This window comes from Arvicola amphibius, chromosome 4, assembly GCF_903992535.2.
Source record: "Arvicola amphibius chromosome 4, mArvAmp1.2, whole genome shotgun sequence".
In the NCBI taxonomy this organism is placed as follows: Eukaryota; Metazoa; Chordata; class Mammalia; order Rodentia; family Cricetidae; genus Arvicola; species Arvicola amphibius.
The window spans coordinates 130,696,878-130,709,422 of record NC_052050.1 but is presented as its reverse complement, the minus strand read 5'-3'; the positions used below and the strand labels follow the sequence as shown (position 1 = coordinate 130,709,422).

The window sequence follows — 12,545 nt, the reverse complement described above, 5'->3', positions numbered from 1 at the left end:
GTAGATTCATTGTTTGTTTCATACAATGGTTATTAAGCTAATGCATGAAATGGATTTCGAAGGCCAGGACTGAGAGACAGCATAGGTATAAATTTCTTTGTCAGTGAACTAGCTGATAATTGATAAAAAACATCTGTCTGAGAGCCATACATTTCATAGGGTGTTTATTTACTGATTAAAATGGTTAATGTCTGGGAGCTCAGTGACCTGTTTTCCGTGCTTTGATGATCCATCTTTCTTTTTTTCATGGTTTATTTTTTTTTTCTTTTTTCATGGTTTATTTTTTTATTTAAAAATTTCCATCTCCTCCCCTCCTCTTCCCCCTTCCCTCCCCTCCCCTCCACCCATACCCCCCCTCCCTCCCTCTCCAGGCCAAGGAGCCATCAGGGTTCCCTACTCTGTTAAGTCCTAGGTCCTCCCAACTCCCCCCAGGTCCAGGAAGGTGATCAACCAAGCTGACAAGGCTCCCACAGAGCCCATCCATGCAGAAGAATCAAAGCCCAGAAGGAGGGAGAACATGAGAAAGAAAGTCAGGACCATGAGGGGTGCGTTCACCCATGGAGACGGTGGGACAGAACTAACAGGAGATCACCAAGACCAGTTGGAATGGGACTGATGGAACATGTGACCAAACCGGACTCTCTGAATGTGGCCGATGGTGGAGGCTGACTGAGAAGACCCATCTTTCTTATTCTTATTTTCTTTGAGAATCTTATACTTTATATTTTATTACGTTCTTTCTCATCCTGCATATCCTCTCAGATTCATGCTCCCTTTCATGACACAAAACTTCATGCTATTTTTCCACCTTAAAAAAACAAAACAAACTGGGTGGTGGTGGTGGTGCACACCTTTAATCTCAGCCAGGTGGATCTCTGTGGGTTCAAGGCCAGTCTGGTCTACAAGAGCTAGTTCCGGGACAGCCCTGATAGCTGCAGCAAAGCCCTGTCTAGAAAAACCAAAACAAAAACAAAAAATGAAACAAACAACAAAAAAAGACACTGGAAAGCCTGGAGCCTGATTAGTGTTGGCTAACTACATGTGATCATTTTGTCTGCTCAGGAATGCGTGAGTGTAGTTCATTAACTTTTTTTTTTTTTTTTTTTTTTTTGCTTCACTGAAGAAAACTATTTTCTTTCCTCTTCCAGCAATTGTCACTTGCAAAAAAACTTCCTAGTTAGGAGTGAGACTTTTTAAACATTTTTTTTTTTTTTGGTGAAGGTTCTTTTTTTGTTCCATACAATGTATTTTGATCATGTTATCTATTGATGGGACTTTATATCCACTTCTTGTTGGGATTTTGTATAGATTGAGCATGTGTAGGTCTTTTCTCATTGTTTTTCTGAGTACATAAGCGAGTCTGTCCTATTGTGTCTGGAAAATCCTGTTTTTTTAGTTGTGCATTGTCTCTGGCTCTTATAATCTTTCCATTCTCTCTTTCACAATAATTTCTAACAACCAAGGGAGGGTTTTGATAAAGACATCACATTTATAGAGGAACACTCTAAACTTGGTTACTTTCTGCGCATTGTTCAGTTTTGATCTCTGTTATTTTCTCTCCACCGCTTGAAGAATTTTCTTTGATGAGAGCTGAATAAAACTCTCATCTATGGGTATAGCAATAGGCTATTAGCAGCAATAGATCATTTTATTGTAATTTTTAGTAGACTAATAATTGTAGGTTTCCACTTAGGCCCTAAGACCTATCTAGTTTAAACAGAACCAATAGCAAATATGGGTTCCATAGCATGGAGTGTAACTTAAACCTAATCAAAAGGGGCTTGTTGAATCCCAGAATATCCTCACCAATATTTCCACATTTCCACTAGTGCATCAGTGTGCACATCTTTAGGCAAGTCATTATTACAGCTGTGTTAATACAGCTATTTTGGCATAGCTATGCCACAGCTGGGGAAAGTTGATGAGTGTGTCTCTACTCTTCAAAGCATATACGGTACCTTTAAGACATATGTGAAACCTTGCATGTACAGGTGAAGTCTCCAGTTTACTATCATCCATATTTTTTTCTATATTACATGCCACAAATATGTGGTATCATCACCAAGAGTGCCTTACCATTAGTTGTAACTGGTAACCAATGGCATTGGTAATATCCTGTATTGGTTGGGGGTTTATGGAATCACTTTGGCTAACTCCTGAAAAAGATGTCGTTCATTCCCTGTACTAGAAGTTTTATCTGGTAGCATAAGTGCCCCCTGAGACTGGGGCACAGTCTCACCCATTATAATTATGTCTCTGTTTAGATTATTTATGTGTATGTATTCACACATGTATGGATAGATGTATGTATGCCTATGCTTCTACAGGAGTAGGTTTCCTAAGGCTTTTCTAATGACATTGCTGTCAGTTATACTTCCGCATATTTCTGCTTCTATCCAGTCCTCCTATCACCTGTCCCTTTTAATCATCCTGCTCTAATTTCCCCTCTATTCTTTTATGATTTTGTGTTATACATATTCTTCCAGGGCAGGTCTTCTGTTGCACCCTGCTCTCTTACTAGACACCTATACTTTGTGTGTATTAAAAATGAAGCACACATATCCATAACATAAATGGCAACATCCCATCCACTTTTAAAAGAAACATGCAATGCTTCTTTATCTTCCTCAGGATGATTGTTTCTAGCTCCATCAACTGGCATGCAAATTTCACTTTTCTTAATAACTGAATAATATTCCAGTGTGTAAATGTACTATATTTTCATCATCTTTTCATCAACTGAGAGTCATTTGGGCTCTTTCTATTTCTGGTTGTTATGGATAGGTCAGCGATGAACACAGATGAGGAATAATCCCTACAGTAAGGCTTGGAGCCCTTTGGGCATGCGCTCAAGGTTCACATAAATATAGCTTGTCATAAATCTCTTTTTCTACTTCTGAATCTCCATGCTGATTTCCACAGTGGTTGTACTAGTTTGCACTCTACGAGCGTTAAATAATTGTTTCCTCTCATCTCGTCCTAACCAGCATGTGCTATTTTTGGTTTCATTAATCTTGGCCATTGTGATGGGGATAATATGAAGTTTCTAAGTAACTTTAGTCTTTTGCTATTGAAAGTGGGTTGTATCTGGAAACAGAGCACATGAGGATGCTCTTCCTTGACTATTCCTCCTCCTTTTTTTGGTTTTGTAATAGGGTTTGTCTTTGTGTCTTTGGCTTCTCTGAAACTTTCTCTGTAGACCAGGTTTGCCTCGAATTCACAAATCTGTCTGCTCTGCCTCTCTAGTTCTGGAATTAAAAGTGTGCACCATTGCTGCCGAGTGACCCTTCTTTCTTATTTCCATATTACTACTGTGACTTTCTTTGGATTTTCACATATTTTCTTCTAGACATTTTAAAAACTGGTTTGTAAACAGTCAAGAATTGACCTGAATTTTTTCACTCTTGAATAATTTTCTTTAAGGATCATCGTAAGATAACACATAGTGACTGTAGCACTAAATAACACACATTTATTTACTGACTGGCAAATTTTGAGTTTAGAATTTCAATACCATGATGTCCTTACAGCCACATTTTCTCTCTTGTTGCTAAGGAGTGATTTACTTCAGGATGCTTCTTCAGGCTAATGAGTCCCTGAGCAGAGGAACATTGTGGTATTTTCTTTTAACCTACCACTGTCTGTGTACACATTGTACTCCACTTAAATGAACTGTGAGCTATATCTTAAAATACAATTACCATAAGAACATTATTTTCAAGTAAAAGTCATACATGATAAAATGTCAATTTATCATTATCATTCGGCAGTTGATTCTAAGCTGTATCTAATTGCCATCTCCTATGAACAGCGTAGCAACAGGCATACATTTATAAGTATATCTGTAGGAAGATATAGAGTCCTTTGGGTATCAGTACCCGAGTGGTATAGCTAGATACTGTGATTGATTCTCAGCTTTTTGAGGAATGTGCGTGTTGGCTCGTTTAGTAACTTCAACAATTTGTCTCTCTCTTGCTGAGATTGTCAGTTCTGGGAAAAACACCCTGATGAAAGAAACTTACTGAGAAAAGTTTATTTCAGATTACAGGCCCACATCAAAGTCAATCATAGTGGGAATTTTGGGAAGTAATTGAAACAGGACAGGAAGCTAGATACAGGAATGAAATAGAAACCATAGAAGACTACTGTTCACTGGCTTGCTCCTCATGGTTTCATCAACTTACATTATTATTGCATGCAGGACCACCAATACTAAAGTGGTCCAAGTGAGTTTAGGCCTTCTACATTGATCATAAATCCAAACTACGAAGATAAAAATCTTCTGTACAGCAAAGAACACCATCATTGAAGCAAAGAGGCACCAAAAGAATGGGCAAAACTCTTGCCAAATGTACATCTGACAGAGGGTCATTAGTGAGAATATCCAAAGAATTAAAAAGACCAGACAAAAGCAGGAAGAAAACCCCACAGAATAAAGCACTAGACACTGGGATAACAAATAGCCCAACTGTAATACTTGGAGCAGAAGTAGAAAGAGTTCTCAAAAGATGAAATAAAAGCAGTTGTGAAACACTTAAAAAGTTAAAGCTCTGTAGACCTCATAGTTCCAAATAAGAACCATCCTGAGATCTTGTATTACTCAAGGACAAGATCTATGAAACAAATGATAGCAGGTGCCAGAGAGGATGCAGGTAAAGAGCTGGTAGGAGCCCAAACTTATAGAGCACTGTAGAAAACAGCATAAAGTTTTTTCAAAAAGCTAGCAATGACTGGCTACAAGATTCAGCTCTACCACAGCAGATCATCTATCTAAATTACTTACCATCTTTCTACAGAGATACCTGCTAATCCATGTTCATTGAAGTTTTAGTCATAATAGTCAGAAAGTAAAAACCGTGTTGATGTCCCTTTACTGAAGAAACTGATGAAAATATGCAATATTTCTGCATTTAATATTGTTTGACTGTTAAGAAAAATTGAAATTTGCACGTATGTAGTTGGAGCTATCCTGATTGTTGTATCCAGAAACAGAAAAACAAACATCAATGCATTTTTTCCTGTACATGGGAGCTTTTAGGGAAGACAGGGAGATATGAAGAGCCACATCTAGTGGTGACTCCAAGGAAACAGTGTTTTCCAGACACAGATGGACTGGTGTATACCTGAACTTACAGAGATATTGTTCTATAGCATAGCCTAATTATGCACAGCTTTAAAGTGGACAAAATCTCAGCATGGATAATATGAAATGTCCCCTTGCTAATCAAGAAGCTATTTGTTAATGATAGTTTCTGGACCAGAGAAAATCAGGTTTCTTCAAAAGGATGACACTGGTTATATCAACTGCAGTCCAGAGGAGGGCAAATATCTGGCCAAGAAAAAAAATGGAATCCACAGTTTCTTCTTCTCCACCTCCTTATCCATCTCCTTCTCCTTCTCTTTCTTCTTCTTCTAAAAAACAGTGTGAATCAGGTTTTGTTGGGGGAAATCTGAGAAGGTTTGCTAAAGAGAAAGATAACGACAAGACTTTCATTTGAGAAATTTCAAAAATTAAAACTAAAACAAACCAACCAACTTGGGCTCAGGGAAGAGGACCAGTAGATGAAGTGCATAGAACAGCCTAGCACCTGAATTTAGATTCACAGAGCCCACAGAAGCTGGTAATGCTAGTGTGTGTCTTTAACACTAGTTCTTCAAAGTGAGAGAGGACAGGTGGATTCTGTGTGCTGCTTGCCAGCAACTGAAGCAGAAATGATGAGTGTCAGGTTCTATGAGAGATCTTGTCTCAAAAACAAAAGCTGATTCTATTATTTTTTTTTTCGAGACAGTGTTTCTCTGTAGCTTTGGAGCCTGTCCTGGAACTAGCTCTTGTAGACCAGGCTGGTCTCGAACTCACAGAGATCCGCCTGCCTCTGCCTCCCGAGTGCTGGGATTAAAGGCGTGCGCCACCACCGCCTGGCATTCAAAAGCTGATTCTATATAGGAGCACATCAGTAACTTCAGGGTTTATAGAATTATTTAAAAAGTATGTTTTAAAGACAAAAATTGTCAAACCCAAACAAAAATTCAGATTAAGTACAGCAAAAATAATGAATGTTAGCTAAAATATGATGATGCTGTCGCATATTATAATCTAGCTTCAAAAGATGTAGGGAAAGAGAGAATTCAGAAAGCAGCAAGATAAACAAGCAAATGACAGAAGTGTGTTCCAAAGTGCCTCGAAGCAGACTCTTCTCCAGAAATCCTAAGGACGGGAGAAAAAAAAAGAGAGAGATAATTATTGTGCTTAAGGGAATAAAACTGCCAGCCAAAAGTGTTTTACTCAGCTCAGTAGAAAGATGGCTCAGTGGTCAAGAGCACTTACTGTTCTTGCAGAGCACCAGAATTTAATTCTCAGCATCAGCATGAAGAGCATTACAACTGCCTATAACCCCACCTCTCAGGGATAAAACTGTACTTACATGCACATACCCACTAATAATCAAATATTCAGAGATATCATTTAAATGAAAGAAAAATTTAAAGTTAAAAAATATGTTGTATGGCATATATATGTTTATTCAAAAATCTAGAGAAATAGAATAAATTTCTAGATAAGTCAACCAAATACAATTCTTTGTAACAGTTGTTTTTTCCAGTATTTACAGTTATCTGTATATATTTAGATTTATATATACAAATATATATGAAATATATATAATATATTATTTAGAATTGAATTATTTGTATACATATAATTGAGTTATTTTTTTGTATATAGATATGTGTGTGTGTGTGTGTGTGTGTACTTACATATGTGTTTGTGTCCAGCAGCTTATTTTCTCTTAAGAAATCAATTTGAATTAAAAAAAATTACTCATCCCTTAATCCTACCTCTTTTTTGAATTTGGAATTTTTGTAGGCTAATTTACACATTTTATACTTTCTCTCTTTAAAAATCATTATCCTTACTACACTTTTCATTCAGTAAAATCATTTAAAAAATTTTAGGAGAGGATGAAGTTTGAGTATAGCCGAGAGCCCTATTTTATACTGTGGTGCTGGTGAGATTCTTCCCAATAGCTCCTCTACCACTTCAACCAAGGTTATTTGGATTTTCTCTTCCAGATCAGTAAAGGTGAAGCATACTATAGATTATAAAAGCCAGAGTTTTGAGAAGTCTGATCTAACATTGCCTTCTGATCAGAAAGGGCTGATATGTAGTGGATGTGGTCATACATGAAGACATGCACAATGTCAAGTCAGATGCAATTACTGCATAAATGGCAGAGTGCATGGAATTCCACCCATAGTGGATTAGTTATTGACTCTTGATGAGTACTGAAGAGCAAGAAATACATTTTATTCAAAGATAAGGCCCCTGGTAGGTTCTTCATATTCCAGTGGTTTGTTGTACATCCACACATATGGTACCAAAATGACTCCGTGCTTTTAAAAAACAATACTTGGTGTTGTGAGAGAGAATTGTTAGAGAGACTTAGAAGAAGTTGGAGGTGATAAATCTGATTAAATTATGTTACATGGAAGTGTGAAATCCTTGTATAATAAGATTAAAACATTTTAGGAGGAAAAAACCAAACAACTGAAGTCAAGGTGAATTCACTGAAGAATTCTACCAGCTAATTAAATAAGAACTGCATGTGTCATTGTTCTGGGATTGTGATGAAATAAACAGAACAAGACAACCTACAGAAGAAAGAGTATATTCTGGCTCCAGTTTTTAGAGGATTAGAGTCCATAATGCTGGCAAGAGCATGACAGCAAAAGGCAAGCATGAGAGTAGGACCATAAACCTGAGAGCTTCCATACGGAACCACAAAGCTGAAGGATGGAGAATGACTGGAAGCAGCAGGAGGCGTTTTAAAACTCTTAACACCTGCCTCCTGCAACACATTTTCTCCAGCATGGTTACAGTTCCTAAACTTTCCCAAGCACCTCCACCAAATGGGAACCAAGTGTTCAAATGTACAAGACTATGGGGGGAGATTTCTTACTCAAATCCCTACAAGAACTAATATCAATACTTTAAACAATATTCCATACAAGGAAAATCAGTAGAAAGCTTCCAAATTATTTTTAGAAAATCAGTATAATGTTAGCCAGATAAAGGCACAGCAGACACCCTGATTATACACCTTCTGACCTGATGATCGTTGCATGAATATTTTAAAGAAAACATTGTTGAAAGGAATCTTCTAAGATGGAGTGATCGAAGATGATGTGAGAGGGAGTCTTGCTCAGGCACAAGATGTTGAAAAGGAGGTGAAACCATAGGCTTTTCTATGCAGAGATAAAACATTCCGTTCTCCACTGCAGATTGTTAAGCTTAGGAAGTAAACGATTCAGTCGCTTCAGGGATTCCTTTAAATGGAATGAATTCACTAAGCTCCCCCTTTGTGATCATATGTAGGCCATAAGGACTGCTACGAGATGCTCTCAGACCAGCTGGTGGATGATGCTGATTGTGTTCTTAGTGGTGCAATCTCTATGCTATGCTTCTTTCTTTCTTTTGCTCAAGATACTGTTTGATTTGTTGGATCTAACCTCCTTAACTGTTTATGTAATAGAAAATCTTTCTCCTTCAGTCATAGAAAGTCATTTTGCTGGATATACTATTCTAGATTGGCATTCCTAGTGTTTTAGGACTTGAATTTTATTGATTCCAGGTTCTTCTGGTTTTCAAAGTTTTTATTGAGAATTCAGCTGCCAATGCATGCAGATAGGATGGTATTTGGGAAAAGCCTAAAACATGACTATAATGCAGTCTGGGAGGTGAGATTAGTCCCAGTCACTGTTTTGAGAAAAGGATCCTTTTTGATTTTAAAATTTGTTTTTTAAACTTTAATAGGAAACTTAAATTCCATTTCATAAGAAAATAGGATCTACTTATATTTATTTATTCCAACACAAATTTGAGAATATCTTCTTGATCTCATTTTATAGCCAAACAAAGTTGGTTCAAAATTGTTGGGATCTATTGTTTTCTGTTAGAGATTTTAAGAAAATAATATCTAAGCTTAGATTCTCTTCCCATATTTGTAAAGGGAAATGACAAAAATTCTGACTTTAGATAAGACTAAAGTGTACCGTTATTCCATCATTAGAAATGTTCATGCCTGTGCTGACAAAGCCTGTTTACTGGACAGTGTATCTCTCTGTGCTAGGACTGGTTATCAAAGGGCAGAAGGTCTGGATAGTTGTCTAAGGATTTGAAGGCTATTTCATGGCAGAGGGAGGATAATCTCCAAGGATAGACTTTGGTACTGGAATTTCGGTAGACCTGAGAACCTAATTAGAGTTGTGATGTTTCATCATTGGGCTAAATCTCTAGGGAAGACGATGATATTAGGTTAGCTAGATTTTTGTCAGTCTAACACATGGAGGAGGCATCTGAGTGGAGGACACCTTCACTGAGAAAATGCCCCTGTAAGATCGAGCTGTAGGAAATCTAGAAAATGTAGGACATTATCTTGTTTAGTGATGGATTGCTTAGGGAGGGGGTTGGCCATTGTGGATGGTAAACTGCTGAACCTTGGTTCTATAAGAAAACGGGCTGAGCAAGGCAGGAGGAGCAATCAAGCAAGTGAGTGGCAGCCCATCATTGCGCTCTGCATCAGCTCCTGGCTCCAGATTCCTGTCCTGTTTAAGTTCCTGTCCTGACCTCATTAAATGAGGGAGAGTGATAAGGAAGTCTAAAGCCAAATAAACACTTTCCCCATGTTGTTTTGGTCATGGTGTTTCATTCCAGGACTTAACCAGGACAGATATATTGTTGGGCTGTTCTGAAAACTGTGTTAAAATCTCCATCGGAGTGAGAACTACTGAGAGCATCATGTGAGGGCAGAGACTATAGCTCTCACATGATGAGAGTTCCCAAACGTTCTCGCAGGTTTCTGATCTTACTCTGGCCCTCCTAGGGACAGGTTCTTCTGGAAAGAATATGTCATGAGGAAATAAAATTCGGAGGCTCCTCTCTCTATGGGACAAAGCAGGATGGAAAGGGTAAGGGGTTTAGAGCTGAGAGAAACCAAACGCAAAGAAACACAGAGTCCCATAGGTTGGACCTAAGCCAGTGGATGACAGACATCAATTCGATCACAAGCAAGGCAAAAAAAAATTGCTTAAACTAAAGAAAAGTAGAAATATGATAGGACCTCATTTTATTTGGTGGTGAATGCTTTTGGTATTCAAACAAGGGAAGTCTTCAGACCTTCCGGCCTGGGATTTCAGGCACACATATATAAATGATATTTCTATGTTCAGAAGTCTACATGCCAATACATGAAGGAATTCTTGTAGGAGAAGTATTTTTTATCACTTCCTTCGTGTTTTCTTTTTACCTTTAGCATCTTCCTGTGCAAGTAAATATTTAAGGTTGAGGTTTTGTTTTTCAGGTGAAAGTTTGACACCGGATGAAGGTTCTGGTTGTGGCTTTGCTTGCCATGTCAGTCTAAAGAATATTGCACCCTTTTAATTATGCCAATTATGGAAAATAAAACTACAAAAAGAAGTAGAAAAGCTAGCAAATATTTACCCCAGTTGGAATTTGTTAATCTCTGTGGAGGAGGCCCACTGTCTATACTACCTCCCAAGCCATTTTGGAGACAGTCTGGTGGCTCCCAGTTGACATCACAATGGCAGTGATGTTTATTGTTACAGACTCCTTTCATATTGCATTGGAATGCTGAACAGTTACTTAGCAAAACAGACTTATGGACACACTTCCTGTCAATGCACATATGGTCGGGACCACAGGGCGTGCCATCTCTCACTGCTCCGATGTCAGCTATGGTTATCCCAAAATGATAGTCTACAGTCCAGCAGGTAGCACTATTGAAGTGAGTCCAATGCACTGTTTCATGTTTTCTCCTCCAGGGAAGCTCTATCACATTCTCACACTGAATCCGTCCACAGAGTACATCACTGCTATTACATCGTATGTAGTTATAGCTATCGTTACCACAGTTACCAAAACGGTCACCCCGTTTGTTCATTTCCATGTAGCAAGTATCATTTGCACTCCTGGCTCCCTTGCCAAAAATCATCTGACAGTGTGCCTCATGTTTGTGACACGCCCTTTTATAGCAATAACCACCATCATGGCAAAGATTTCCATCTGCTACGTACGTGTCTTCTGGACACTCGGCTGAAGTTCCGTTGCACCACTCGGGAAGGTCACATTCATTGTTTTGTCTTCTACACACCGTGCCTGCTGGTATGAACTTGCAACTTTTACAACAAAGTCCAAAAGCACAGTCAGCGCCAGGTTTGAAAACACAGCCGTCGCTACAACATGGATCTCTTTTACAGGATTCAGAGGAGCCACAGTCACACTGCTCTCCTTCCTCCACCATACTATTCCCACACCAGGTCAGGTTTGTGCTGATGACTTCATCTGGAATATTGTATAAACAGGTTCTTCTGGTAATAGTTTCATAGAGCCGCTCATAACTGCAGTTGCTGAATTTATTGGAATTGGATTTTGCCGGAGCCATTATGCAGCTTATTCTCCCACAAGTGCATGTACTGTCATCGTGAAGCATACCCAAATTATGACCCATCTCATGTGCTATAATGAATGCCATGTCTGCTATTGAAGGAGAGGTGAAACTGTTAACAGCACAATTATTAGCTCTACAAACTGTGCCTACATGAGCTAGCCCTAAATACAGACCATACGCTTGCCTGGGAAAAAAATGTATGATATCGTGTCTAATTTGATTGCCAATGTTTTTATTCTTCCAATTGCAGAAATTTTCGAGGACGTTATATATATCTCCTTCTACATCGACATGATTTTGTTTGCTCCACACTTGAAGTGTGGTTAAAATAACTTCAATATCTATTTGAAGATAATAACCATTTATTCCATTGACCATTTGCAAAATATCATGAATACAAGCGGTGGTATTATGGTTTCTATGAACATATTGTTTATTATCTATCACCACATAATATTCAATATACTTGTGGTGGGTCCACCAGTTCTCATATTGACTTTGCATAAGAGAATCATCATTCCTTTCTTGAAGTTTCACTTGTCGTGAAGTTTCCTCTTCTGTTAACCCACATCTCATGGGAAATGAGTCTGAGTCTTCACTGTCCATTTTGTAAGTCAGGTGTTCAAATGTTGAAGTTGAGCTCTTGGGGACAATTTCATAAACTGTGCCATTTATCTCTAGTATGCCTTGCAAACTCCCCAAACAGGTATTCATAATGACCATGGACCCTGGGTCTCTGTCCACATGGCCATGGTAGTAGCAGTCAGTCTGCACAAAAGGCTGCTCTGCAAGGAGATCACCTTGGTCAGTGTACGTGAACAGTAGGAAGTTCCTGGATATTAAGTTTGTCGTGGGTTTCATGGTGATAATGTGTCTCTCTCCTCCAAAGCGCAGGCCATAGGACAGCCACCCTAGAGAACTATTATATCGCCCAGTATCAGTGACCCTCACGGGTATCACTACTTCAGGAGGGCTACTGTACTTAGCAGGTACAGTTGGTGACCATGTGGAGGGGAAGAGCATCATCCGTATCCAGAACTGAAGGATCATGATCCTATCATGGACCAGGACCTCATCCACAGT

General features: G+C 38.6%; 1 protein-coding gene across 1 annotated transcript; it reads right to left on the bottom strand.

Annotated features, from left to right (window-relative positions):
* Nucleotides 1–10,406: 10,406 nt before the first annotated feature.
* LOC119811618 (disintegrin and metalloproteinase domain-containing protein 26A-like) lies at nt 10,407–12,545 on the bottom strand. Its single transcript, XM_038325515.1, has one exon. It carries the CDS (start codon nt 12,510–12,512, stop codon nt 10,407–10,409), a length of 2,106 nt encoding a protein of 701 aa, XP_038181443.1. The 5' UTR covers nt 12,513–12,545.